The sequence below is a fragment of the Colobus angolensis genome, unplaced genomic scaffold (assembly GCF_000951035.1).
Source record: "Colobus angolensis palliatus isolate OR3802 unplaced genomic scaffold, Cang.pa_1.0 Scaffold444, whole genome shotgun sequence".
NCBI lineage: Eukaryota > Metazoa > Chordata > Mammalia > Primates > Cercopithecidae > Colobus > Colobus angolensis.
In genome coordinates this window covers 517,097-544,695 of record NW_012117866.1, presented here as the reverse complement: position 1 = coordinate 544,695, position 27,599 = coordinate 517,097, and the positions used below count along the sequence as shown (strand labels likewise).

General features: G+C 40.9%; 1 protein-coding gene across 5 annotated transcripts in view; it reads left to right on the top strand.

Moving 5' to 3' along the window:
- NLGN4X (neuroligin 4, X-linked) overlaps positions 1-26,013 on the top strand; it is a 346,213-nt gene extending 320,200 nt beyond the window's left edge. For all 5 annotated transcript variants that reach the window (XM_011957503.1, XM_011957502.1, XM_011957504.1 and 2 more), the window contains 3 exons: positions 6,369-6,554; positions 11,842-12,631; positions 22,415-26,013. In XM_011957503.1, the coding sequence (XP_011812893.1) occupies positions 6,369-6,554; positions 11,842-12,631; positions 22,415-23,264 (1,826 nt within the window). In that variant the 3' untranslated portion in view covers positions 23,265-26,013. The remainder of the gene's footprint in view (positions 1-6,368; positions 6,555-11,841; positions 12,632-22,414) is intronic.
- Positions 26,014-27,599: the final 1,586 nt, after the last annotated feature.

Sequence of the window (27,599 nt, the reverse complement as noted above, 5' to 3'; positions counted from 1 at the left end):
GATATTAGCAATAAAACGTCAACATTCCCTATGGCCACATGCTTCGAGATAATCACTCTCCACTGTTTGAATTCCTTCCAGATTTTGTTTTTTAATAAAATAAATGGACTGGATGAAGTGGTTCACGCCTTAATCCCAGGACTTTGGGAGGCTGAGGCGGGTGGATCACTTGAAGTCAGGTGTTCGAGACCAGCCTGGACAACATTGCAAAACCGCATCTCTACAAAAAATACAAAAATTAGCCACAGGTGGTGGCACATGCCTGTAATCCCAGCTATTTGATGGGCTGAGGCAGGAGAGTCGCTTGAATCCAGGAGACAGAGGTTGTAGTGAGCTGAGATTGCAGCACTGCACTCCAGTCTAGGAAGCAGAGCGAAACTCCGTCTCAAAAAAAATACATAAAAATATAAAATAAGATAAATGATACATAGTATTCAGTAGCCCAGTATTTTTTCTTGAGACACCTTAGATGTGTTTCTGTGTCCATGCATGTAAATACTCCTTAGCACTTTATGCAGGCAAATAGCATCTCATAATATGGATCCAGCCAAGACAATCCGTTCAAGTCTCTGACTTGTGAACATTGATCTTGCTGCTATTGTTTTTTTTTAAATTACAATCCATGTGAATTGTGGAGCCTTGGGTGGCTATTTTTATGCATCAGAATAAAGATTTTCATAGAAAGCATTCAAAGAATTAGGACTCCTGGGTCAGAAGTTTCCAATTTTCATTTTCCTGCGTTTTACCCATTCTCTTACACTGGAGACCATCATGATGATGTTGATGGTGTGGAAATTCAGAGGAAACTAAAAGGACGTAGCACTCAAGTGGTTAGGTCCTGGGAAACTGTAGTTCTCATCTCAGGCACTAGGATGCAGACCCAGGGAGGGACAAGATGTACAAGCTCTTTGAAAAATAAAAACAAAAGGATGTGACAGCCAATTGAATGAGAGTCAGCAGCAAATCTGGAGAAATATCCAAGGAGAAAGTGTTCAGTTGAAAATACTCAAAGTTGGCTGAGCATGGTGGTTCACACCTGTAATCCCAGTACTTTTCGGAGGCTGAGGCAGTCAGATCAATTGAGCTCAGGAGTTCGAGACCAGCCTGGCCAACATGATGAAACCCCGTCTCTACTAAAAATACAAAAATTAGCTGGATGTGGTGGCATGTGCCTGTAATCCCAGCTACTCAGGAGGCTGAGGCAGGAGAACTGCTTGAACCTAGGAAGTGGAGGTTGCAGTGAGCCAAGATCATGCTGCTGCACTCCAGCTTAGGTGACAGAGCAAGAGTCTGTCTCAAAAACAAAAAAAAGACTCAAAGTTGACTCAAAAAGATTTGTTTCCAGGCTGGCCATTCCCAAATTTTCATTTCCATGAAACTCATTTATCAATTATCTTCAAATTTTGATGTTTTATTGTTTAATAAACAAGCTGTATTTATTATTTTATATTTTGTTCCTAAAATATGATCAATTTCAGTTTTTGTTTTATTTCATGTAATTTAAACTAAAGCACTTAAAAAATACCTATGCAGCTTCATTCCAGATAAATGTGTGGGGATATTATCTATTTTATGAAAATAGTACAAGGAATCTCAATAGTAGTTCATGGGTCCCAGAGTTTGGAAACCTGTGATATAAAAATCATGTGTTTGTTATAATTGTTTTAGATTTTTTCTATTGACATTGGAAATAGTCTTTAGTTCTGTGCAATACCGATGTGATAACATGATACAATTGGAGATGGTATACAACTCATTCCATTTTTAAGTAAAAACTAAAAATAAAAGGCACTGAATTTCAAGCAGCCACGCCTATCAGACAACAGAATTTGAATGTAGTACATCAGCTTCCCTCCCTTCCAGCCCATCCTGTGCAATGTGTGCTTCTGTGTTAAATCCTACATGTTTTCAATCAGAAAATTAAAGGTTCACCTTTTAATAAATGAACTCCTGAATGATTTCCTATAACCGTTAAAGATTAGTTTTGTATCTATTTGACTAATTTTTGTTTTTTATGCTTCTGCTTTCTTTCTCACCAGATTTCTTTTTGACCTCATTTGCATGACCTAACACAAATTCTGTTTCTTCTCATTGAATTATTTTTATTTAAACATTTCTTGTTTGATGTCACTTCTTTAGTTTAAAGGTGCACAGATGTATGTCTGTGTACATAGAGATTTATAAACACACATACATATATATGATTATATATGCATATATATATATACACATACCAGGTGAATTACACACACTGAAATGGTGAAAGATATTTAACTTCTTTATTCACTTAATTGTCTCCTGGTTACTTGTCTCCAAAAAAATGCTTACTGTGTTTATGCAAGGAACAATCTCCTAAAAGAAAATGGATTGTGGCTTTAACATCATATAACAATGTCTTTTGTTAATTGAAAGAAAAACAATATCTGACCCCATTGAGTTCCTTACCATTGACTTGCAGTGCATGGAGAAACAAAAGACCTGCAGTTATTCTCCTAAGCCCTGTGATGTAATTCAAAATGAGAGGAAACATCTACATTATTATCTATAATAAAAATTGGAAACTTTTCTGTTGTAACAACAATATTAAGCCTGAATAGAAATACTCACATTTATATGATATTCACTTCAGTCAACATGCAGCAGGAAAAACTGTGATTCCTGGTTTTAGTCCTCTTTTCCATGAAACCTGTTTTTAAATAACCATACTAACTGAATGTACTAGTCTATTCTCATGCTGCTAAAAAAAGACATACCTGAGACTGGGTCATGTATAAAGAAAGAAGTTTAACAGACTCATAGTTCCACATGGCTGGGGAGGCCTCACGATCATGGCGGAAGACAAAGTAGATGCAAAGTCACATCTTACATGGTGGCAGGCAAGAGAATGTGTTCAGGGGAACTGCCATTTTTAAAACCATCAGATCTCATGACACTTATTCACTATCATGAGAACAGCATGAGAAAAACCCAGCCCCATGATTCAGTTACCTCCTACTGGGTCCTTCCCATGACACATGAGGATTATGGGAGCTACAGTTCAAGATGAGATTTTGGTGGGGACACAGCCAAACCAGATCACTGAACATAGCTATTGATACCTCTTGTGTGTGTATTTTTGTTATTGTTGTTCCTTCCAGGGCCCTGGATGAAACTTGGCATCAATGTAGCCATTAACATGGATTAATTCACATGGTGCTCGGGTTTTTCCTGAATAGTTTGGCAGACAGGGGCTAGGGAATGAGTGCTGCTGATTGGTTTAGGTTTGCAACGACAGGGGTGTGGAAAACAGCCCTGCTGCACCCAGTCGGCCTCTGTGTGGGGACACAGAGGAGTCGCTGGTCCCAGTAGGACCAATCAGTTGTCAGAAATGCAAAAGCCTGAAAAGACATCTTAAAAGGTCAATCTGTACTGTGCTTATTACCTGGGTAATGAAATAACCTGTACCTCAAACCCTTGTGACATGCAATTTACCTACATAATAAACCTACAGGTAAACCCCTGAACCTAAAATAAAAGTTTTAAAAAGGCAAATTTTAGCTTCTAGTGATTGGGGAAGTTACAAATCTTGTGACCTCTGGAATAATGACTGGTAATCATTCAACTAAGCCTACATCTTAGCAGAATTCAGGCCCCTCTCATATTTTAACCTGGTGGCCGTTTATTAGTTTTACAAAGGCGGTTTAATTTTAAGAGGGGCTATTATCATTTAAACTACAAGTTCAATTTCTCCCGAAGTTAGCTTGGCCCATAGCAGTATGGAGGTTAAAGGCAAGATGGAGTTGGTTAAGTCCGATCTCTTTCACTGTCATAATTGTCTGCCTGTTACACGTTTTGCAAAGGTGGTTTCAAGATGAAAGGACTATACTCTTGTAAGGAGCATAAAATTGTTGCATTCATTGTGTACCTGAAACAGGCACTCCCCCTTGTTGATAGTTTAAAAAGAAAAATAATAATAATCTCTGGATGTTGTAATAAATGAAAATTCCATGGCAGAAACTGTGGAAACACCAGCTTCAAAACAGCACATTCATTTGTTAAACTTAAGAGTTCCATGGATTGTCATTTCCCTCAGCCAGCCTGTAGGATATTTGGAAGAATTTCAGAACCTCAAAGATCAAACCATCCAATAGGATGCTGCTGTTAGAAGAACTAAGATTTTTGAAGGCAGGGAATATTCATTAGCCTGCTTTGGGAAAGGTTAAAACACTCTCGTTTTGCTAGGGAGGAAGAGGTTGTGGTGGAAGAAAGGCCAGTGATTTACTGCATGTAGAAAATCTTCATGCTCCTCCACAGAAACAAAATAAGCCAACAGGTCATTCTGCAGAATTGAGAAAGAGAGAACAGTGAGTGAAGAAAAGATGTGCTGAAGACAGAATTGTTCTGTTAGAAAATTGCTTGTGCCTTAGGAATTAATCACCTCTTTCTTTAATAGGGGAAGAAAGCATTGCCCTATGGGATTATGGGGCACCCAAACTGACATGATTCGTCATTGTCATATGTACCCTGCATGAAAGGATCTTATCTCCCAAGCAAAGCCTGATGCTTTTTATGGACGACTGTGTCAAAGATGTAGGGATGGAGATAGGTGTCGCAGAACATTTTTGGCATGAAGCACTAATTAGTAATTGCTAATTAAATGGGGAGGAGACTTGGGTAATGTCTGAACGTACCCACTAATCGTAGCTAATACCACGTCACATCCCTCTGAACTTTAAAGAAGATCACATTGGTAGGATGTGTCTCAAGTACCCACCTCGCAGTTGCAATGCTGCCTCTCTTTGAAGCTGCAGGAGATGGTGACTCCTGATTCAGGCTTGGAACTTTTATTGTCATTGTTGAACGAAAATCGTCCTGTGACTGTCTTTGGAGCCTGGCCATTTCCTCCTTTCCAGCTCAGAGCATTTTTCCACCGGTGCTCAGGAAAGCTCATGGAAGAAAAGCTGGTTGGCTCAACTGGCATGCAGCCTCATCCTCTACTCTTTTTGTTTTAAAAGTAGAAACCAGCACTCAGTCACTCCTTGGAATGCCATCAACTTTGGTTAGGGATGTGCTTTGGAGGAATTGGTTTGATGTTATTTTAGGGCTTAAAGCAGCCTGTCTTCATGCAAACATGACTGCAGGTGGCCATAACTATGTACTAAGCATCCCTTGAAATGAGTGAATGGCATAGCTCTTGGAAAAAAGAAATTGTATAGAAGGGGCAAATATCATAGTTGGGTATTTGGGGAAGGCTCAAATAAGGACGTGAAATGGTTAAAAAAAAACTTTTTAAAATTCTTTGTCTTTTTGGAAGGCATATCCAGTACAGATTTGGACATAAAGTTGGGTTAAAGTTTATGCAATGAATTAAACTTGCAGGATGCTTTAGAAAATATTCCTAGTTTTGAATCTGAGTAGGAGAGTGTATGTCTTCCCAAACATGACTCCAAAACATCAGAGGAAAGCAGTTTTTCCAAGTCAAGCTATTTTTTTCAATGCAAAAGGAACAAAGAATAAGATAGATTAACTCGTAACTTTGCTATCATTAATACCAAAATTGCCATTTTTCAACTACTAAGGAGAAATTAAGAATTGTATGCCTTGAGTAAAATCTAGATCCTCAACTCACAGAATCCTTCTTTTTAAAATAAGGAGGGCCAGCTCCTGATATTTTGGGAACAGTTGGGGAGATGTGAATATTCATTAGCTTTTGGGTGAGGTTCAATAATTACACTTTTTTTGTATGTAACTCATATTTTTGCTATGTAGGAAAATAGTGGGGCATACTATTTGCGAGTGGGATCTAGTGGCGTCTGTAACTTACTTTGTTTCTTAAGCGTTAAAAGGAATTAAAACAAAATGTTAATAACTAATTCAGTGAGAAAAACAGGCGCACACTGCCTTTATATACAAGGACATATTCTTAGACACAGACACACATGTGCACTTACACCCACTGCCCCCCCCCCCGCCACCCCACACACACATACTGTTTTCCCTGAAAACTTTCTTGTAGGAGTCTGTTGCAGTTTTCAAAAAAGAAAATGAAAATGTGCACAGAAATGATACCTTGAACCTAGTAAAATTTACGACATCTTCTGGGATCGCTTCATGTTATTAATATTTTAGATTCATTTTGCCTTCTATATTAGCCACATGTATACCCAAAGATGCCATGGTATCATAACGTCAACCTAAACAATAACCATTATTTATATAATTATTTCTGCCACAAAATTTTTTCTCATGTTCTTCCTCTAATTTGTGGGGGTGAGGGTTGAGGAGAGAGAGAATGAAGAAGACAAGCTATGAGATGGCTTTTCAAATAGCAGAGATGTGTATGCACTTTTTATATTTGACCACCAAAAATGTCTTGTGTTCTTTTGTAGGGTTTTTAAGTACCGGTGACCAGGCAGCAAAAGGCAACTATGGGCTCCTGGATCAGATTCAAGCACTGAGGTGGATCGAGGAGAATGTGGGAGCCTTTGGCGGGGACCCCAAGCGAGTGACCATCTTTGGCTCGGGGGCCGGGGCCTCCTGTGTCAGCCTGTTGACCCTGTCCCACTACTCAGAAGGTAATAATGGTGCCCCCAGGGTGGACAGTCTAATGCACTGAACCAAGAAATGAGTGGTCAGAGTTCATATCTCAGATGCACGTCCGGGTTGCTAGAAGTCACTCTGGCAACAGAAAATGCGGAAAAGATCAGATGAATCCATCTTCCTGTCTTTTAAGTCAGCTTTTGTTCCATTTGCTCTGTCACCCAGGCTGGAGTGCAGTGGCACGATCATAGCTCATTGCAGACTCACACTCCTGGGCTTAAGACTTCTCCCATCTCAGTCTCCTGAATACCTGGGACTACTGGTTGATTTTTTAAATTTTTTATAGAGAAGTGGTCTTGCTGTGTTTGCCTGGGCTGGTCTCAAACCCGTGGGCTCAAGCAATCCTCCTGCCTTGGCCTCTCAAAGTGCTGGGATGACAGATGTGAGCCACCATGCTTGGTCAGCAATATTTTTCTCCTAATTTAAATGTGTGACAATTAGGTGTTGGTTACAATGATTGGAACAAAATAACTACTTTAGAAGTCCCGACACTTTTGTTTCTTTTGCCATTCTGACTGTATTTGACTATTGGAAATTTTATTACCTTCTAGCTACAACTTAGTGAGAGTGATATGGAAGAGACAGTATGTGGATAAGGGATGCGGGTGTACAGATTTTGTAACCATCAGGGCTTTTAGCCACATGTTTTTTAAAAAGTCACTTCTCTAATTCATATTAATTCTTTAAATCTTCAGGAAATATTGAAACATGTCTGGTGCATTCATTTAGAAGTAGATTCTACCCAGAGGAATAGTGTCTCTCTCCCTGTCTCCCTCCATCTCTTCTTGCTCTTCCTCTCCCACTCTTCTCTCTCCCTCTCTCTCCCTCTCCCTATGTCCTCCTCCCACTCTCCCTCTCTCCCACTCCCTCTCTCTCTTTTGCTCTGTCTCTCACTCTCTCTCTCTCACCTCGTTCTACTGTCTCTCCCCCCTCCCTCACACTGTCCCTCCTCCTCTCTCCCTTCCCCCCCTTCCTCTCTCTCCTTCTCTCTGTCTCCCCATTCTCTTCCTCACTATCTCCTTTCCTCTCTCCCTTTCTCCCCTCTCCCTCTGTCCCTCTCTTTGTTTCTTTCTCTCTCTCTCCCTCCCTTTCTTCCTCTCCTGCAAATATGGCTTTCGGCAAAGGACCTACTTCCTGGTCAGGTCAGCATGCAGCGCTAGGAGGTGTCCACAGTTCGCTTTCCCCTCTCCCTTCCTCTCTCTCCTGCAAATAGGACTTTTAGGAAGGACCTCCTTGCTGGGTCAGTCAGCCTGAGGTCTTCTGCTTATCCCCATGGGAGCTCCAAACCCTCCCTGGGGCCCTGATGTTACCCTGGAAAAAGCTGATGTTGGCAAAGCAGAGAAAGAGGAAACCGCAAAAACACATACGCATCATGTTACCTCAACCAGACGTGCACTTGGACAGGTAGTTGGCATAGGCAACCATACCCAACCAGATGTGCACTTGGACAGGTAGTCAGCATAGGCAACCATACCCAACCAGATGTGCAATTTGGGAGACCGAGGTGGGCGGATTGCTTGAGTCCAGGAGTTCAAGATCAGGAGTAATCACTTAGGCAGATGGTTATGCTGCCTATGTAATGGTCAGCATAGGCAGCCACACCCCTGAGCCCTGCAGGAGTGACTGAAGCTTTCCCCGGAGGCTCACTCAGTGGATTCCCTGCTGTCCCTTTGTGAAGGAGGTTCCCTGCAGTATCTGATGGGAGACTTCATAGGGGAATCCACAGGAATTTGAGGCAATTGGTTCTGGAAGCAGGATCACAAATTCTTGGCTGTGGCCTAAAAGGAAGAAGCAGGAAAGTCTGCAGAGCAGATCCAGCCCTGGGTTACCAGGCCACGTGCAAATGAGTATTCCTAATAGCCATCTCAGTCATCAAGACAGCTTTGTAATTTGTTCTGTATCGTCAGTAGTCTTCAGAATGGCACCACACTGACTGAACCTGAAGTTCTCAAAACCTTCATGGAATTTTTTTTTTCTTTTCAGGGAGTCTCACTCTGTCTCCCAGGCAGGAGTGCAGTGGCACAATGTTGGCTCACCACAACATCCACCTCCTGGATTCAAAACGATTCTCCTGCCTCAGCCTCCCGAGTTGCTGGGATTACAGGTGCCCACCACTGTGCCCGGCTAATTTTTGTATTTTTAGTAGAGATGGACTTTCACCATGTTGGCCAGGCCAGTCTGGAACTTCCTGACCTCAAGTGGTCGACCCACCTTGACCTCTGGAATTATTATTTTTAAAGTTACCAGCTGGATATTGTGGCTCATGGCTGTTACCCCAGCACTTTGGGAGGCTGACGGGGGAGGATGGCTTGAGCTGAGGAGTTTGAGACCAGCCTGGTCAACCCCTTTTGTACAAAATAAGAACAGCGAGACCCCTTTTATTTTGTACAAAAATAAAAATGAAAACCAACTGGGCCTGGTGGCGCTTGCTTGTGGTCCCAGTTACTTGGGAGGCTGAGGTGGGAGGATTGCTTGAGCCAGGGATGTTGAGGCTGCAGTGAGCTGTGAGGTTCCACTCCAGCCTGGGTGACAGAGTGAGATCCTGTCCCAACATAAATAAATAAATAAATACAATTAAAAAGCATGTTTCTTTAGAGTAACTGCAGGACTTTCTTCACTTCCAGCACCATCTGGACAAGTTTCTGGATCACTGTGCTCCTCAGTGTCTTAATTTCCAAGATAGGACAGATGAGGGTTTCCTAAAATCCTCCAGACTCTGAATTCCTTGAGTTTTTAGTTCGTAATGCTTTGCCCATGAGACCAAATGGCCTTTGATATCCTAATAGTGCTAATAAGAGGAAAGGCTCATGTTTGTATTAACTTTATTTCAAAAACAGGAAAAGTGAAGAATCTGATGAACCCTTTGGTAGAGAGATTTATATGGCATTTTTGAAAATACCTAGATTTTCACTTTTCTCAATTGATATAGTCACAATTGTAGATTTAGAAAGCAGTCAGAACCAACTTTAGGAGTAATCAAACACATATAAGCCACATTAATTGGAGGGAGGTGTTAATTATTTAAGTCAATAGGTTGGAAATTATTATACCTTTGCATCAGTCATTTCTGCAAGGCATGCTTCTAAACAGCCCATCAATATAATCAAGAATTATGAAAAAGGCAAGCCAGGCTCCTGCCTATCATCCCAGCAGTTTGGGAGGCCAAGGTGGGCGGATTGCTTGAGTCCGGGAGTTCAAGACCAGCCTGGGCAGCATGGCAAAACCCTGTCTCTACAAAAAAGAGACACATCTGTAGTCCCAGCTACTTAGGAAGCTGAGGTGGAAGGATCATTTGACCCTGGAAGGCAGAGGCTACAGCGAGCCGAGATCCCGCCACTGCACTCCAGCCTGGGTAGCAGAGTGATACCCTGTCTGAAATAAAAATAAAAATACCCAGACTTTTGCCTTAGGAATTCCTTGCCTGGTTATGTGATCTAATGAAGACAAAGTACTCTTGGAAAGTGATAGTTTTATGAAGATATTCACCCCAGTATTAGTATCATAGCAAAGAATGAAATGAAAAGCTACAAGATCAAAAGGAGAGGAAAATTATAATGAACCGTATGTATTTACTCAAAATGATAATAATTTAAGAATTTACTTAAGATCTACATGAGCTGGAAAAACACAGTGTAGATAGCTATATAAATATTGGGCTCAGCTATGCAAAACAGACATTTGAATAGAGGGGAAAGAGCTAAGAATTAAGTGAACTCCTAGCATACTCATTATGCTAAGGTGAGTTGTGTTTTCAAGTATGAATTACGGGTGATTTTTTTTCATTATCCAACTATTTTAGTCTTATCAGGAGTTATACTGCTTCCCTAACATACAAATAAATGTTTTATGTATGTTACTTATATATACACTACTGCCTAAATTATTGCCAGTAGTTATGAGAAGGGCAGGAAAGGAACTTCTCACAGCATTTTTTCCAATTCTGAATGTTTTAACTACTGAAAGTATCCAACTGAATACATACTGACTTTTTTTGGTTTGTTTTTGTTTTTGTTGTTTTGGACATTTTAAAATAATCTTCAGAGCCAAGCATTCAAGTTAATACTTGCACATTTCTGACAGAAACTTCCCCAAGATGGCTTTGATGACATTTTGGTCAAAGCCATATTGGTTTCAAGTTGAGGTCCTGTGTGTCATCTTTGGGCAATCCTCCAATCTTTAAAATCACATCTTCCTGATGACTATCATATTTTCCTCGTATTTGATTGCTTCTGTGACCTTAAAAATCGACAGGGCATGAACTTCTGGACTCACAGCTGAGAGCCTTATTCTTTAGTGCCCGACTCAGGCTGGGATCCACGGAAACGGCGGGAAGCGATCGTAAATGGAATGCTGATTTTTACAGCCTGCCTCTCTTGTCCTGTCGTGGTTAAAAATACAGATTTTATACTTCTGGACATCCATGTAGTAGACTGAACTCATGGAGAATTTTAAGCTACACAGCATTTTACTCCTAAAATTACCCATGCTTTTTCAAATTTCTCACCAAGCAAAGCATTTTTTATATGTGGCAAAATAAAATATACACATCTCTGAGTTTGCAATGGATGTAGTTTTGAAAGAAGTGACTTCAAAAAATACTCCTTATTTAGGCACCCAGTTGAGGATGTCTTTAAGCATAGCTAACTCAATGTATTTATTTTAATTGCCAAATCTTAATATCTTCATTAGACTCAAGGTAGAAGTAGAAACGCATTCCTGAATTAGCACTCTGAAGTTGATTCAAGTGGATTTATTTTTTTTCCCATAATGAAGAGATACCTAGTTTTGCTTGTGAGACAAGAGGGCCTTTGACCTTTTACTAGCTTAAAGCATTTTTTTTTTCTTGGAAATGGGGAATGCAGTTGCTGTTGGAGTTTTTATATATGGTATCTGGAGGCAAGGAAGCAAAAACGACACTGGATTGTGGAAGGAAAAAGAAATCACATGTATTTTACCAGTGCAGGAAAAGTGTAAATGTGGTTTCATTTCCTTAAACTCGTGTGTGTGTGTGTGTGTGTGTGTGTGTCTGTGTGTCTGTGTGTCTGTGTGCATAGAATAACGTTGCCTAAAATGAATGTTCAGGAGGAGGGGGGAAGGGGAAATCGAAATGAAAATGGGTAAAAGGTCCCCTGACAGAGTTGAATGCTACTACGTCCAGAAATTCACATGCCTGAGAGACAATCACAGCCTTCATTGCTCAGTAAAAGCTGCGTTTCTGTCCTGCAGGTTTTCATTTGCATGTCCACAATTTTGCACCTGCAGGTCTCTTCCAGAAGGCCATCATTCAGAGCGGCACCGCCCTGTCCAGCTGGGCAGTGAACTACCAGCCGGCCAAGTACACTCGGATATTGGCAGACAAGGTCGGCTGCAACATGCTGGACACCACGGACATGGTAGAATGCCTGCGGAACAAGAACTACAAGGAGCTCATCCAGCAGACCATCACCCCAGCCACCTACCACATAGCCTTCGGGCCCGTGATTGACGGCGACGTCATCCCAGACGACCCCCAGATCCTGATGGAGCAAGGCGAGTTCCTCAACTACGACATCATGCTGGGCGTCAACCAAGGGGAAGGCTTGAAGTTCGTGGACGGTATCGTGGATAACGAGGACGGTGTGACGCCCAACGACTTTGACTTCTCCGTGTCCAACTTCGTGGACAACCTTTACGGCTATCCTGAAGGGAAAGACACTTTGCGCGAGACTATCAAGTTCATGTACACAGACTGGGCCGATAAGGAAAACCCCGAGACGCGGCGGAAAACGCTGGTGGCTCTCTTCACTGACCACCAGTGGGTGGCCCCCGCCGTGGCCACCGCCGACCTGCACGCGCAGTACGGCTCCCCCACCTACTTCTATGCCTTCTATCATCACTGCCAAAGCGAAATGAAGCCCAGCTGGGCAGATTCGGCCCATGGCGATGAGGTCCCCTACGTCTTCGGCATCCCCATGGTCGGTCCCACCGAGCTCTTCAGTTGTAATTTCTCCAAGAACGACGTCATGCTCAGCGCCGTGGTCATGACCTACTGGACAAACTTCGCCAAAACTGGGTAGGTTCTTCCTCGCGTTGTGGTATCACTGTCCTCTTCGCTTGTTTGGGTCCTCAGTGTAAGTGTTCCTTCTACCGGCATGTGCAGGAGCACACATGCGTACACACACATACACATGCGTGCACACACACGCTTACACACGCAGTAACAGGCAGCTTCTCCCGCAACATCTATGGAACTCATTTTTTTCTTTACTCCTAAAGTGTTACAGGAGTAAAACAACTGTCAAACCAGATTTTTACTAGAGTTCTAATTGCCCATTGGGAATTCCAGAGTTCCTACCTGCAGGTGCAGGACTCATACATATATGACGGTTCTGTTAACAGCTGATTAAACGGTTTTGTTTTTGTTTTTGTTCTTGTTGTTTTAGAGACACAGTCTCACTCTGTTGCCCACGCTGGAGTGCAGTGGTGCAACGATAGCTCACTACAGCCTTGAACTCCTAGGCTCAAGCCAACCTCCTGCCTCAGCCTCCTGAGTAGCTGGGACTACAGGTGCCTGCCACCATGCCTGGCTAATTTTTAGTTGGTTTTTTTTTTGTTTTTTGTTTTTGATAGAAACAGGGTCTCACTCTGTTGCCTAGGCTGAAGTGTACTGCCACAATCATAGCTCACTGAAGCCCCAAACTTATGGGTTCATGTGATCCTCTCATCATCTCAGCCTCTTGAGTAGCTGGGACTACAGGCGTGCACCTCCATGCCCTTACATGGATTCTTGTAGACACAGAGTTTGCTATGTTGCCCAGGCTTCTCTCAAACTCCTGGGCTCAAGAGATCCTCCCACATCAACCTTCTGAATAGCTGGGACTACAGGTGCACACCACCTTACTCAGCTAATTTTATTTTGTTAGAGACAGGGTTTTGCTGTGTCACGTGAGCTGGTCTCAAACTCTTGGGCTCAAGCGATCTTCCCAACTCAACCTCCCAAAGTGCTGAGATTACAGGTGTGAGCCACCACACCAGCCCTGATACAGAGTTTTAAGTCTAATTTCAACCATATCTCTTTTGTTAATTTGTGAGGGTATCACAGCACATGCACCACTTGGGGAATTGTGTTGATTGCCTGGCCATAGGAATGAAAACACATATCATAATAATTATACAGAAATATCAAGATATATTCTTATATATATTTAATGTCTCTATAAAAATATAGATGTTCCCATATGTATGATATATAGTACATATATATTTGTATTTGTATATATACACACAAATATATTTGTATATACAAATACAAATAAATATACTATATATACAAACACAATATATAGTACATATACTATATATACAAATACAAATATATATACTATATACAAATACAAATATATATACTATATATACAAATACAAATATGTATATACACACACAAATACATATTTGTATTTTCTTTGCTATATAAATAGCTATAGAGATAGAGCAAATAAAATATGATATTTGTATCATATTGCTATATGGCTTGCATATATAAACACACATACACAAACACATATATGTGTATCTCACAGGAAAGCTCATTTATTGGCCTAAATATGGTAGAAAATATAAAATATACAACAAGCACATATACAACAGAGTCTGCCAATATTCTGCTGAGCGGATTCTCTGCAAACCATGGGAGAAAAGAACCCAAAACATCCTAAATAGCTCCAAACATTGTGGCATCTTTTCTTTTTCTCTTGTCTAATAATGTAACTGTGGAAATGGATGGGGTGTCATTCTGTTCTAGCAGTGTGTCCCTCCATTGTCACCCCGAGCCTCTTTACACTGAATGAGAGAGAGAGATGTGCCTGTCGCCCAGGGAGGGTCAATCTTCCCATGCGGAATGAGGCTCTGAGACTGCAGTGGCCCTGCCGTGCATGAGTTATGCACAGTAATCCTTAGAAGATCTGGGGATGCTGGTGGTTTCAATGCCTACGTGTTTAGCAGCTGGTGTACTGTACTAAAGATTCCAAAGCGGTTTGGGTGGGAAGTGGTTTCGGAATGTTTTGTGCTCTTGGCAAAAGTACAGCATGTTTTTGTAGTGGAAAAGGTATCACCTGGATACCAACTTTCAATAATCAGACTTTGTAGATTTGGTCTGAGAAAGGCTACCTGGAGGAGAAGGGAGGAGGGACCCACATTTGATGGAAATGCTTGTCTATCACTGAAAGGTTCTTTCTTGTGTGAATAAATTGTTGAAATCAAATTATACTTTTTTTTTTTTTTAAATAAACCTTGTTTATTAGTTTGTTAGGGCTGCTGTTACCAGAGTATCAAATACTGTATGGCTGTGCTGAGTGCAGTGGCTCATGCCTGTGACCCCAGTACTTTAGGAGGCCAAGGCAGGAGGATCGCCTGAGGAAGCCACGTGTTTAAGACCAGCCTGGACAACATAGTGAGAGTCCATCTCTACAAAACAAATGAAAAAATTTAGCTGGGCATGGTAGCATAGGCCGAGAGTCTCCGCTTCTCAGGAGGCTGAGGCAGAGGGATCACTTGAGCACAGGAGGTCAAGGCTGCAGTGGGCCATGTTTGCACCACTGCACTCCAACCTGGGCGACAGAACGAAACCTTTGTCTTAAAAACAAACAAACAAAAAAGCCCAAAAAGTGTGTGTTGTATAACAACAGACATTTATCAGTTTACACTTCCTAAGGCCAGAAGTTGCAAATGAAGGTGCTCGAAGGGCCAAGTTACCCCTAAAAGCTATAGGAGGGTATTTCCTTGCTGCTTCTTAGTTGCTCGTGTTTGGGTGCAGACTTTGGCATTCCTGCCTTGTAGCTGCACCACCCCACTCTGTGTGTTTGTCATCTTACGGCCTCCCTGTGTGTCTCTGTCTCCACATGTCTGTCTTCCTATAACAGTATCTGCCAAGGCGCATTAGAAGCTCACCCTACTCCAGTATGGCCTCATCTTAGCATAAATAATCATATCTGCAGTTACCCTATTTCCAAATAAGCTCACATACTGAGGTACTGGGGTTAGGACTTCAGCGTATCTTACTTTACGGGGAGACAGTATTCAATCTCTAATACCTTGTGAAGCCAGGGCCAGGCCCTCTTTAGTGACAGCACTAAGATAAGCGGTGTCTGCCCTTGCAGAGAATTTCATCTTCTTGAAGCCTAAAGACTTCCATCAACATGGCTATACTCATTCAATCTTCACTACATTGGCATCTAAAGATATTACTGACTTGGTCTGTAAACACTCTCTTTACTTACTTTCATTAAAACCATATGCTTTTTCTTTTCCTCCTTACATGATTTGAAAATAAACTTTATATGATTATCTTAAGTGGAAAGCTAGAATCATTCCTCATACATTTTATAGAACCATTAAAGCAATAGTGAAATCTAAATAATGCTGTTAAATTCTCATTAACTCTTCCTGACTCCCAAGGGCTGTGAGACTGAGACTGGCTCTCTCATTATTAAAAAAAAAAGGAAAAAAGACAGAAAAAGATAAAGGAAGTTAATTAGTTCCATGAGGTGATCGTTATCACTGCTGGCAGCAAATGGATGCTTTTACCAAGACATCATGAAGGTCTGAGAGAGCCGTGAGAATACCACAGTGATCTCTCCGTTATTGAGTACTTTTTAATGCCATGAATCTGTTTCTTAAAACCACTTGGCTTAGAGCCCGTGGTTTCCCCCCTGCATTTAGGGAATACATTCATGTTGCCATTCATGGTCTGTGTTGAGGGTTCTTCTAGCTTTCATGAAGGCCCTGACATGACTGGAAGAGATGAGGAAGGAATTACTGCTAGAACTTGGAGAAACACTCTGATGCTACTGAAATCAAAAGCTGCTGGTAGAGAGAGTTCATTGAGGTACCCAGAGCTCGAATGTCAGTCCGTCTGAAGTCTCTATTTTTGTTTCTTCCGCCCGTGGGAAACATCCCTGAAATAACACTGAGTGTATTAATGCCATGAGCTCTTTTGATTCATTGGAAAGGTATTAGAATGACTCAAATGATTCCTCAAGCAAGTTACTCAGAACTTACATCCCATGTGAAATGCAACGTGTGGATTCAAATACAAATAGATTAAGTGATCACACCTCCATGGCAGCTCCATAAAAGAAGGAAATGGGGCATTTCACCGTCGGGCACAGTCTGGTGAGCTAGGTATTCGTCAGTGGATGACAAGGACCTCAGTTGCAGTTGCTAGTTATTTGTTTATTGTAAATTGGGTGGTGGCCCGATCACTCCAGGGCAGAGAACGATTCCCTGGTCACCAGGTGCAGAGAACGAACCAACCTGACGCCCGTAAGGAGAAAGTATGGGATGCACCTTATCTGTTGTCATCGTGTGAGCTGCCAAGTTTAACGCCGTTCTGCAGAGCACACACTCAGGCGATGACTCACAGAACAGGAGGGCCCTGGAGGTGACAGGAGGAAACAAGAATAGCTCCCAGCGTGTCTGTCACTACACGGTGCCGTGGAGAGAGGATCGCATTGTGCCAGGACATGCTTCACCACTCTCAGTGGGCGTTATGTCAGGCGTTCTAAACCTGCAGGCACAGCACAGTCTCCCGATGGCGCACGTGTTTGCCAAGATGAGGAGGATGGTGTCTGGATGCTTCTATGCAGACATCTCAAAGCAGATGGTTCTGACCTTTAGTCTAGGTTTGAAGGCACGTATACCTGGTATACATAAACCTTTGGATTTAGGGTGGGCACAGAAAAATTATGTTGGGATGTTAATGGCAGAGAAAAGAATGGAAGGGAGGAGGGAGGAAATGAAGGAAAGAGAGTTGGGACAAAGGAAGGAAGGGAGGGAAGGAGGGAGGGAGGGAAGAAGAGAAGAAAGTAGGGAGGGAAGGAATCAAGAAAGGAGTGAAGGAAGGGAGGAAGGAGGGAAAGAAGGAAGGTAGGAGGAGAGGAAGGAAAGAAGGGAAGGAAGGAGGGAGGGAAGGTGAAAGGAAGGAAGGGAGGAAGGAAGAAAAGAGGGAAGGAAGGAAAGGAAAGAGAAAAGAGGCAAAGAGGGAGGGAGGAGGGAGAAACGAGATGAAGGAAAGAAAGAGTAGCGAGGGAGGGAAGGAAAAAATGGAGGGAGAGAAAAAGAAGGAAGGAAGCGAGGAAAGAAGGAAGAGGGAGGAAAAAGAAAAAAGGGGATGGAGGAGGAGAGGAAGAAGGGAGGGAGGGCGGGAAAGAAGGAAAACAGGGAAAAGGAGGGTAAGAAAGAGAAATGAGGGGAAGGGAGGAGGGGAGGAAGGAAAGAAGGAGGAAGGGAGGGACAATTGGATCCTTGCTTATAAATCATGTCTCCTGTATATTTTCATGGTAGCATTAGGTGAGAGGGCTCTCCCATCTCAGAAAGGCGGAGTCAGCGAGTACACATAGTAGAAATGAGGAGGAAGTCCCTGTGGAGGCTCTAAATTATGAAAACCTTGATCAAGACAGGATATTGAAATCAGTGAATGCCAGGGCCTCAAGTAATCCTTGCTATTTCTTTTTTATTATTGTTTTGAATAGGGAATCAGTTGCCCAGGCCTGTGCCTGAGCGGGATTCTCCCCTGTAGCAAGGAGGAGTTTCAATGTTAGTCCAGGTCAGAGGAGTAAAATCATGCTGCAAGAGAACCGTGTAAGCTCAAACATGCAGAGGCATTGTAGAAATAAGGTAGATTGAGACCATTTTTGGAAAAGTGCATCTTTCCTTGACTCTGAGCAGCGTCAAGGAAGAGTGAAAACTAACTCTAAAGTTTGAAAAGGATTCTAGAGCATTAAAGTCCTTTTCCTGTAAAATTGCTTTGGGAACAGGAGAAAAGGGGTTTGTCCAAGCTGATCAACAAAATTTAGGTGCTCATTGATCCAGGATTCTTTTATTTTGAGGTCTGTGTGGAAAGAGATGGACAAAAAGGAGTAGGGGAATCTTGGTTTATTTATAAGGTATGACAAAGAACAGTGCTTTAAAGTAATCAAACAATACATTATAATAATATAGTAGAAGACCTTATGTGCTATTGGAAGTCAGAAATGAGAAGAGAGTTTTGTAATGGAAGATCAGGTCAACACATATTTTGATTTTTTTATGTTGTTCCACCAAATCTGGGGTTTGTACGGCAGATTGATTTCTATCCTGTTTGCATCAGATGCAATCACTGCTTTTGAATATGCTGGTATCCTATGATTAATTTATATTCAACTCTTGTTAAATCTTTGGGAAAGAAAGAAGTTACAGTGAGGTATTTAGTGGGGATGGGTTACAGAGTTGCAGCATAATTCTGGCTGTAAAGGCAACCTTTATTACCAAAAAGGGATTTTAAGCTGAATGAATGAGCATCCCCACCTGGTGTGGCAGAGGAGTCACTGAATGCATAATAAACTAGTTTGGTAACAGATCGTTAACTGCGAACAATGTTTTGGGTATAAGGAAAACCTGTGCTACTTAAAGGAACAGCTGAGAGGATTCACAGACATTTTTAGAGAGATCATAGTACTGTATCCATCTCTAGCTAAAGAAATGAACTAGACCTTAGAAATGCACTTGAGTCTCTGCTGCCAAGATTACATCTCAAAACAGGGCAGGGGGAAATGGCTGTGTGAGGTGCTGGGGGATAAGGAGAGAGACATGCATTGAGTCTTTTACTGGAGAGACCAACTTGTGTTTCTATCCTCAGTCATTACAATCTTTAATTTTACTCACAGGAGTTTAAACAGTTCTTATGCTGAATAAAATCTAAAAAACAAAACACTGATACCCCACATCTAGGTCTCACCATCTGGAGGGTTTGGTAAGGGAGAATGACTTGGGCTATCATAATCTCCACAAGTTTATCTGGGTTTAAGAATTCTGGCTGTGCATCTCTGAGATCTTTAATAGACAGACCGTATCAGGCGGCAGCTCACTTATGTGGATTTTCCAAATCCTCTGCTTTATTCTTCAAGAACAAATTAAATGTGTTTTCTTTACCTTTCAAATATACCCTGAGTTCCTTCAAAAATAGCCTAGTACCCAAAATGAACAGAATACTCCGTCTCCTAGATGCTCACTGCATAATAGATGATACAGCCATACATCTAATAGACCCAAGTCAGTAAAATTGGATCCATGGAAAAAAAGGAGGAATCTTCCCTTCCATTCATTTCTTTAGAATATTAAAAATCAATAACTAATATTAGTGGATTTTTTTCCTAAAATATTTATTCACTTATTTTTCTTTCAACACACATTAAATAACTGAAAATTTTAGAATTATTTCAGAAAGCTTAAAGAAGCACAAGAAACGTAAGATGTTGCATTGAATCCAACATTTTTTCAAAACCATATAAGAATACATGTACAATAAATAAAAAACAGAAGACTTTTCAGATACATTGTTTATCAGTAAATAAGAAAACTCATGGTATTAGAACCTATGAGATTATATATATTTGTTTTCACCCTCTTAGTAAAGTGAAAACAGCAGTTAGTGTGCATTCAACTAAAAGGTAGAGGTCAACTTCCTTTTTCTTCTGTATTACATTATACATCTTATATCTATATCTATAGATATACACATACACATATATTCCCACATAATATACACACATATATATACTGCGTATAGTATACAGTTAGTGTACAGTATAAACTGTGGTATACAGTGTACTTGTATATAGTATGTAATATACAATATACTTTTATACACTGTACAATGAATGCAATATAGAAATACAGTACGTACTCTGATACACAGTATATCACTCCCTAGTTCTCCCTCCCTTGCAATATTGTAGGTGTTCTAATTTTTATATTGAAAGAGAGGGAATAATATTTCCTGAATTCTTACCATATGCCAGACATTTTGTCATTATCTTTCAACCTTCATCACTTACCTCAAACCCTGATATTCTCATCCACCATGTAGAGGAGTAAGTTAAGGCCAATACTGGCTGGAAAACTTGCTCAAGTTTTCACAGCTGTTAACTATCCAGAGCTGCAGAAAGTTGAATACAGGGAAATGATTTATCATCACCACAGACTCAGACTGAGGGGATAAAATCTTCCTTTAGCAAATGTGGCACCTCTGAGTCAAGTATATTGTTTGGATCCTGCACAATGTCTGGTAATGGCTACAGATACATGATCTTCCTTGGTCCTGCAGCCTTCTGCCATGCAGGCCATCCAATGGTTGGAGGCAGTGTCACAAAAGTCCCACCAAGGAGCAGTTACCTGGAAGATAGATCTTAGCTCACACCTGGAGCCATTGATCAGAGTGTTGCAACTCCCTGCTTGCCTGGGTCTGCACATCACATCTGAATGTTCAGTGCTAACTAATACATAACATTTTACCATGCGTAATCTCAAATCTTTCTTATAACAAATAAACCTTAAGATGTAACTGTTTTGTAGCTTATTTTACCAACCATTAAAAAATGGAAGAAATTAGCATTTGGTAATTTGTTTTTTGAAGAGGAAGTGTTATCCTAAGAGAGTTGGTTGCAAAGATGTTTATTAAAGGCCCTATGTTTTATGAATTATCTCCAAATTTTTATGATTTTCCTTCTACCTGTGCCCACTTGTGCAAATAATAATAAGATAATTCTTTGGCTCATAGTTTCCAAGCACAACTTAGCATCTGTAACAGCCCTCAGCTTGTTTCTGGGTGTCTTATTTATCTTAAACATGTTAACCTCATCATAACTATATGTACCATTTTAGCAAACTTCTTACAGCTAACATAGTGTGCTTTCATGTTTTCCGGACTTAGTCTTCAAAAGATATTTTGAAAGACTAGGTATTTTACTTTCAAATAGAGAGCAGACACATGGTGTATATGCCTGTTTACAAACATTTTGTAATTGTAAAACCAATTTTTGACTGTTAATACCAATTTTCATTGCTAAAACTGCAACATTTATTCATTTACTTCCAAAGAAATTCTTGAGCAAGAAAAAGAATGCCCATTTCCCCATTTCTTTTTTTTATTTGTTTTTTTTTTTGAGACGGAGTCTCGCTCTGTCGCCCAGGCTGGAGTGCAGTGGCGCAATCTCGGCTCACTGCAAGCTCCGCCTCCCGGGTTCACGCCATTCTCCTGCCTCAGCCTCCCGAGTAGCTGGGACGACAGGCACCCGCCCCTTGGCCGGGTTGTTTTTTGTATTTTTAGTAGAGATGGGGTTTCACCGTGTTAGCCAGGATGGTCTCGATCTCCTGAGCTCGTGATCCGCCCGTCTCGGCCTCCCAAAGTGCTGGGATTATAGGCTTGAGCCACCGCGCCCGGCCGAGAATGCCCATTTCTTGAACAATAGCTTCTTAATCAGAATTTCTCAACCTCAGTACTGTTAACATTTGGGTCCAGATAACGTCCTTGATGTGGGGGTCTCTCCCGTGCACCAGGGGGTGTTTAGTGGCATCCCTGACCTCCACCCTTCATAGAACAACACTTCATCTACGAAAACCAAAAATGTCTCCAGACCTTGCCAAATATCCCAAATCACTCCTGGATGAGTTTTACAGTTCAAAAGAGTGAAACTTGAAATACTGAAATTGTTCCTAGAGACACTTAGTTTTCCTTTTTTCCCTTTATTTTTGAAGATCATTTGATGCCTTAAAAAATAGTAGACATGTTATAAAAATGCCATAATACTGCTATCAGGGTTTATATTTAAAAGAAAAATAAGCAATTTTTAAAGGAAAAGGCAACATGGTAGACATGTCTAGGATTAAAGCAGAATGTACCTTTGCTGCTTGGGTATTTTGTGCTCATTGAAAAATATATATGAAGCGCAGATTGTAACTTCCTGATTTATTGGTTTAAGATAATTTCATGTCACATGTGGAAGAGTATGACCTTTCTTTTTTTTCTTCCTTCTATCCCCAGTGATCCAAATCAACCAGTTCCTCAGGATACCAAGTTCATTCACACAAAACCCAACCGCTTTGAAGAAGTGGCCTGGTCCAAGTATAATCCCAAAGACCAGCTCTATCTGCATATAGGCTTGAAACCCAGAGTGAGAGATCACTACCGGGCAACGAAAGTGGCTTTCTGGTTGGAACTCGTTCCTCATTTGCACAACTTGAACGAGATATTCCAGTATGTTTCAACAACCACAAAGGTTCCTCCTCCAGACATGACATCATTTCCCTATGGTACCCGCCGATCTCCTGCCAAGATATGGCCAACGACCAAACGCCCAGCAATCACTCCTGCCAACAATCCCAAACACTCTAAGGACCCTCACAAAACGGGACCCGAGGACACAACTGTCCTCATTGAAACCAAACGGGATTATTCCACTGAATTAAGTGTCACCATTGCCGTCGGGGCATCGCTTCTCTTCCTCAACATTTTAGCCTTTGCGGCGCTGTACTACAAAAAGGACAAGAGGCGCCATGAGACTCACAGGCGCCCGAGTCCCCAGAGAAACACCACAAATGATATCGCTCACATCCAGAACGAAGAGATCATGTCTCTGCAGATGAAGCAGCTGGAACACGATCATGAGTGTGAGTCGCTGCAGGCACACGACACGCTGAGGCTCACCTGCCCACCAGACTACACCCTCACGCTGCGCCGGTCGCCAGATGACATCCCACTTATGACGCCAAACACCATCACCATGATTCCAAACACACTGACGGGGATGCAGCCTTTGCACACTTTTAACACCTTCAGTGGAGGACAAAACAGTACAAATTTACCCCACGGACATTCTACCACTAGAGTATAGCTTTGCCGTATTTCCCCTCCTATCCCTCTGCACCACCTGCTCAGCAACATAGAAGAGACAAAGAAAGAGAGAAAGAAAGTCTCCAAACCAGGAATGTTTTTGTCCCACTGACTTAAGACAAAAATGCAAAAAGGCAGTCATCCCATCCCAGCAGACCCTTCTCGTTGGTGTTTTCCAGTATTACGAGATCGACTTCTGACCCTATGAAATGTGAAAAGTACACATTTCTGTTAAAATACTGCTTTAAGATCTCTACCACTCCAACCGATGTTTAGTGTGATAGGACATCACCATTTCAAGGACCTGGGTGTTTCTAACATCATGGAAGCAGCTGACACTTCTGAAACTCACCCAAGGACACTGAATATTTTTTAATTACAATGGAAATTTAAACATTTCTTTCTGTGCCACACAATGGATGGCTCTCCTTAAGTGAAGAAAGCGTCAATGGGCTTTTGCCCAGCACATGGAGCTGTAATCCAGAGAGAAGGAAACGTAGAAATTTATTATTAAAATAAAAGAATGGACTATGCAGTGAAATCTGTATGGTTCTGTGCAAAGAAGTGTTTTGCCAGCCTGAACTATATTTAAGAAACTTTGTAAAAATTAAAAATGTATATAGCTGTGAGTTTAAACAAAACCACAAACAGACAAACAAGAAAAAAAGCTTTTCTTGGTGTTTTCAGTTTGAAAGAGCTTTTAGCAAGGTTGTGCTTTTCATTGTGCTCTGTATGTATATAAATATATATATACACATTAGTCATATCAGCTCTGTTTCCTCCCCAACAAAAGAGGCTTTTCTTCTTAATTACTTGTGGTAAACAAAGACATGGGATTTTCTTACATGAGATTCTCATTTGTAGGAGGATGTGATGTCCCACAGAAGACCCAGACGGTCTGTGTGGCCTATTTCCCCCGTCAGGTTGCACAGGTGCATGCAAGAGCATTCTTAGGAGACCATTGTTTTGAAAAACTTTGACTCGTATGTGTTAGCCTTCATGAAATTGCAGTACAGAGATGGGTCACCAAAGTGGAATGGATTTACAGCTTGTTAAATTAGAGACATGCACACACAGAGAATCAGCAGGGAGAAACAAAAATACAAGTCCCATTCTGTAGCTCTGGCCCTTTGAATATGTTTAGGAAGAGTTGCTTCCCATTTCAGGGCCCTGCCAAAAAAAGAAGAAAGCTTGCCTTTGGTGGGGCTGTGCCCCTTGGAGTAAATACGGCTCTGTGTTCCCTAGCAGCTGCGGGAGGGTTTGGCCGATGAAGTACCTGCTCAGCTTAGCTAATCAGATTGAAGGAAGACATGTGTCTTTCCTTTTTGTTTAAGCACTCGGTCCCTTATTTATCAGTAAGCAGGTTTTTAAAAATCTTTTATATCATTTATGGGATCAAATGATTGTCTGAAAATATCACTTTTTGTGAATTTGTATATCTGGTCACCAAACGATGAATATTATAGAAGAATGGGGGAAGAAAAGGATAGAACATTAAAACTGCTTTGCATGGGTTTTCTGGGAAATTAGGATAACTTCACTGAGAAGACATTGAATGGAAATTATTCACCCATTTTAGATTGGTGACCTAGGGATCAGAGATTTGTCTTTCCAATAGCTTGTCATTTTCTCATTTCTCTTCTCATTTTCAGGAAAGTTTTGAGTGTTATAAGGTGGAAGGAAACATAGTAGCAACGGTTACTTTATATTTTGTCTTTCAAAAATTATTGCATTACCAAGAAACAGTAGCCAAAGATATTTGAAGATCATGTCCCTCGGCTGCATTGTGGGTTATTCTAGAAATCCAGTCTGAAATCTCTCTGCTAAAGTGGACATTCCTCATAAAAATTGTCCAGCTGCCTGGCTCTTTTGCAATAACAGCCTTTGATTACTGAATCCCTACACTCAAACTATAGTGATGTATCAGTGTTTGAGAGTGACCTCTAGAAAAAAGAAAAGTGTTTTTAGAAATGCATAAAAGTCATCCCCAAATCCTATTGCTTATCTTGGGTTAAATTTGAGAGTGATTCTCTGTATATAAATATGTGAAATATTATTATCTCAACTTAGCACACGTGAAGCAACATTTCTTTCCTACAGAGAGGTGTCATGGTAAGATTTCATTCCCAATTCATTGTTTCATAGAGCTCTGATCAGGCCATTTCTGCAAGCAGTGTATGACCCCACCTGAGCAACCACAAATAGGCTCTCCGTGAAACTACAAAGGAAGTGATGTGTGGCACCCATGCTGGTTTCGTCTGTCTGTAATGTGAATTCCAGTATTTGTTTAGTATTTCCAATTGTCTCCTGCTAGCAATATGTACAGTAACGCGTCAGGCTTGTGACATTTGAATAAGGAAAAACAGAGTTCCTGTTAAGTGAATAACTTTAGCTTTTACAGGGGATTATGATCAAAAGTGATTTAGTACATCTTAAATGATATCTTATTTCTACATGGAAAGAAGTTATAGAATCTTCATAGAGTTCTATGAGAAAAAAATATACTTGCTATCTATGAAAAAGAGAAAAAAGAAAAAAATGAGAAAAATAAGAAAAAAAAAAAATCCTTTCCTAGGCTTTTATTCTTGATCTTCAAAGGCACGCAGGGTTTAATGTTTCCTTGGGTTATTATTTTGCAATTTTGTTTTTTATTTTGCCTTAAGTAATGATAGAAGATATATATGGCCGGACACATATGTATAAACTTTTCAGCAGCATTTTTAATAATAAAATATCACAGTATTTTCTAATGCTTTGTGCAAATAATTATGCGTCCATTCTTTCTTGGTAGGTGGCGTGTTTTATTTACTTTTGTTGTTCTTTGAATGCCTTTTTCTTTGTAAAAGCTAAGTGCCGCACCTGACATAGGCCACAAATGGATACATACATTTGGTAATGGGATGATTTCTTTAGCTTTGGCCAGCTGCACAGTTGAGGAGGCTCTGCTGGCCTGATTTTGGAAAACCAAGCCCTGTTTGGTGAAGCGCGTCAGATGACACTGCCTGAAACGGAGTGTTTGGATTTGTTATTTCTACCCCTGCTCATTCTTATGTCACTGTGTTTTGAATTGTGGTTGACAAAACACTTTAAAATAGCCTTAGGTGAGTAAACCTTCAAGTGATAGCAAGAAATTCTGCTGAATGAAACTCAAGAGGCAGAAAATCACTATCAAACCAATGGGGGTCCATTTGTCAAATCCTGTGCATCCAACCATCACGATCTTATTTGCCATTCACAGTAGCCTTAAGGGACACGCACATGCATTGCTCCCCTTTCATAATGGAAGATGTTCAGAGGAAACTAGCCCCTATTAGGCAGGAGAACTTGATGGATAACATGATAGTATATCCTCATAGCCCAAATCTTTTCACCAAGAAGTTAACACGGCAAACACTTGCATGTTGTGATAATCCTAGCTAAGTATCAGAGAAAGAAAGATAGCAAGGACCGGGACTCTCTGACACATGTGAACTCCTAAATTCTTCAGATGTTGTTTGCCTCAATCATGTTGTGACGGCACACAGGAGAAATACATACACACACACATATATGTACATGTATGTGTACATTATATATGTATATACATGTACATATCCTATATATGCATGATGTAGAGAGTCATGCACAGCATAACATTTTGGACAAATGCAAATAGCATATATGATGACAGTCTCATGAGATTATAATACCATGTTTTTATTGTACCTTTTCTATGTTTAGATATGTTTAGATACACAAATACTTACCATTGTGTTACAGTTGCCTAGGGTCTTCTCTCCAGTCATGTGCTGCATGGGTTTGTAGTCTGGAAGGACTAGGCTATACCATAGAGCCTAGGGGTACCGTAGGCTGCACCTCGAGGTTTGTGTAAGTCTGCTACATGATGTTTGCACAACGATGAAATCACCTAACGATACATTTCTCAGAATTTAGCCCTATTGTTAAGTGATGCACGACTGTACATGTATACATTATATACGCTGTATATGCACACATGCATATATTATGCATATACATTACATATGTAAATATATAGACATCACATACCTAAATTCCTGAAGATGCCAATTCCATTAAACATATGTGTATACACACACATATATATGTGCACACACACTCATATATCCACACACATCTATAACACATTTAATGTGTTCATACATTCCTATGTGTGTGTGTGTATACATATATATAAAATGCATTAGTTCTCTTTATCTGTGGAATCACATTCTGCAGTTTCAGGTACTGTGGACAACTGTGGTCTAAAAATATGTGAGTACAGTTCAATGAGATATTTTGAAAGAGACCACACTTACATAACTTTTATGACAGTATA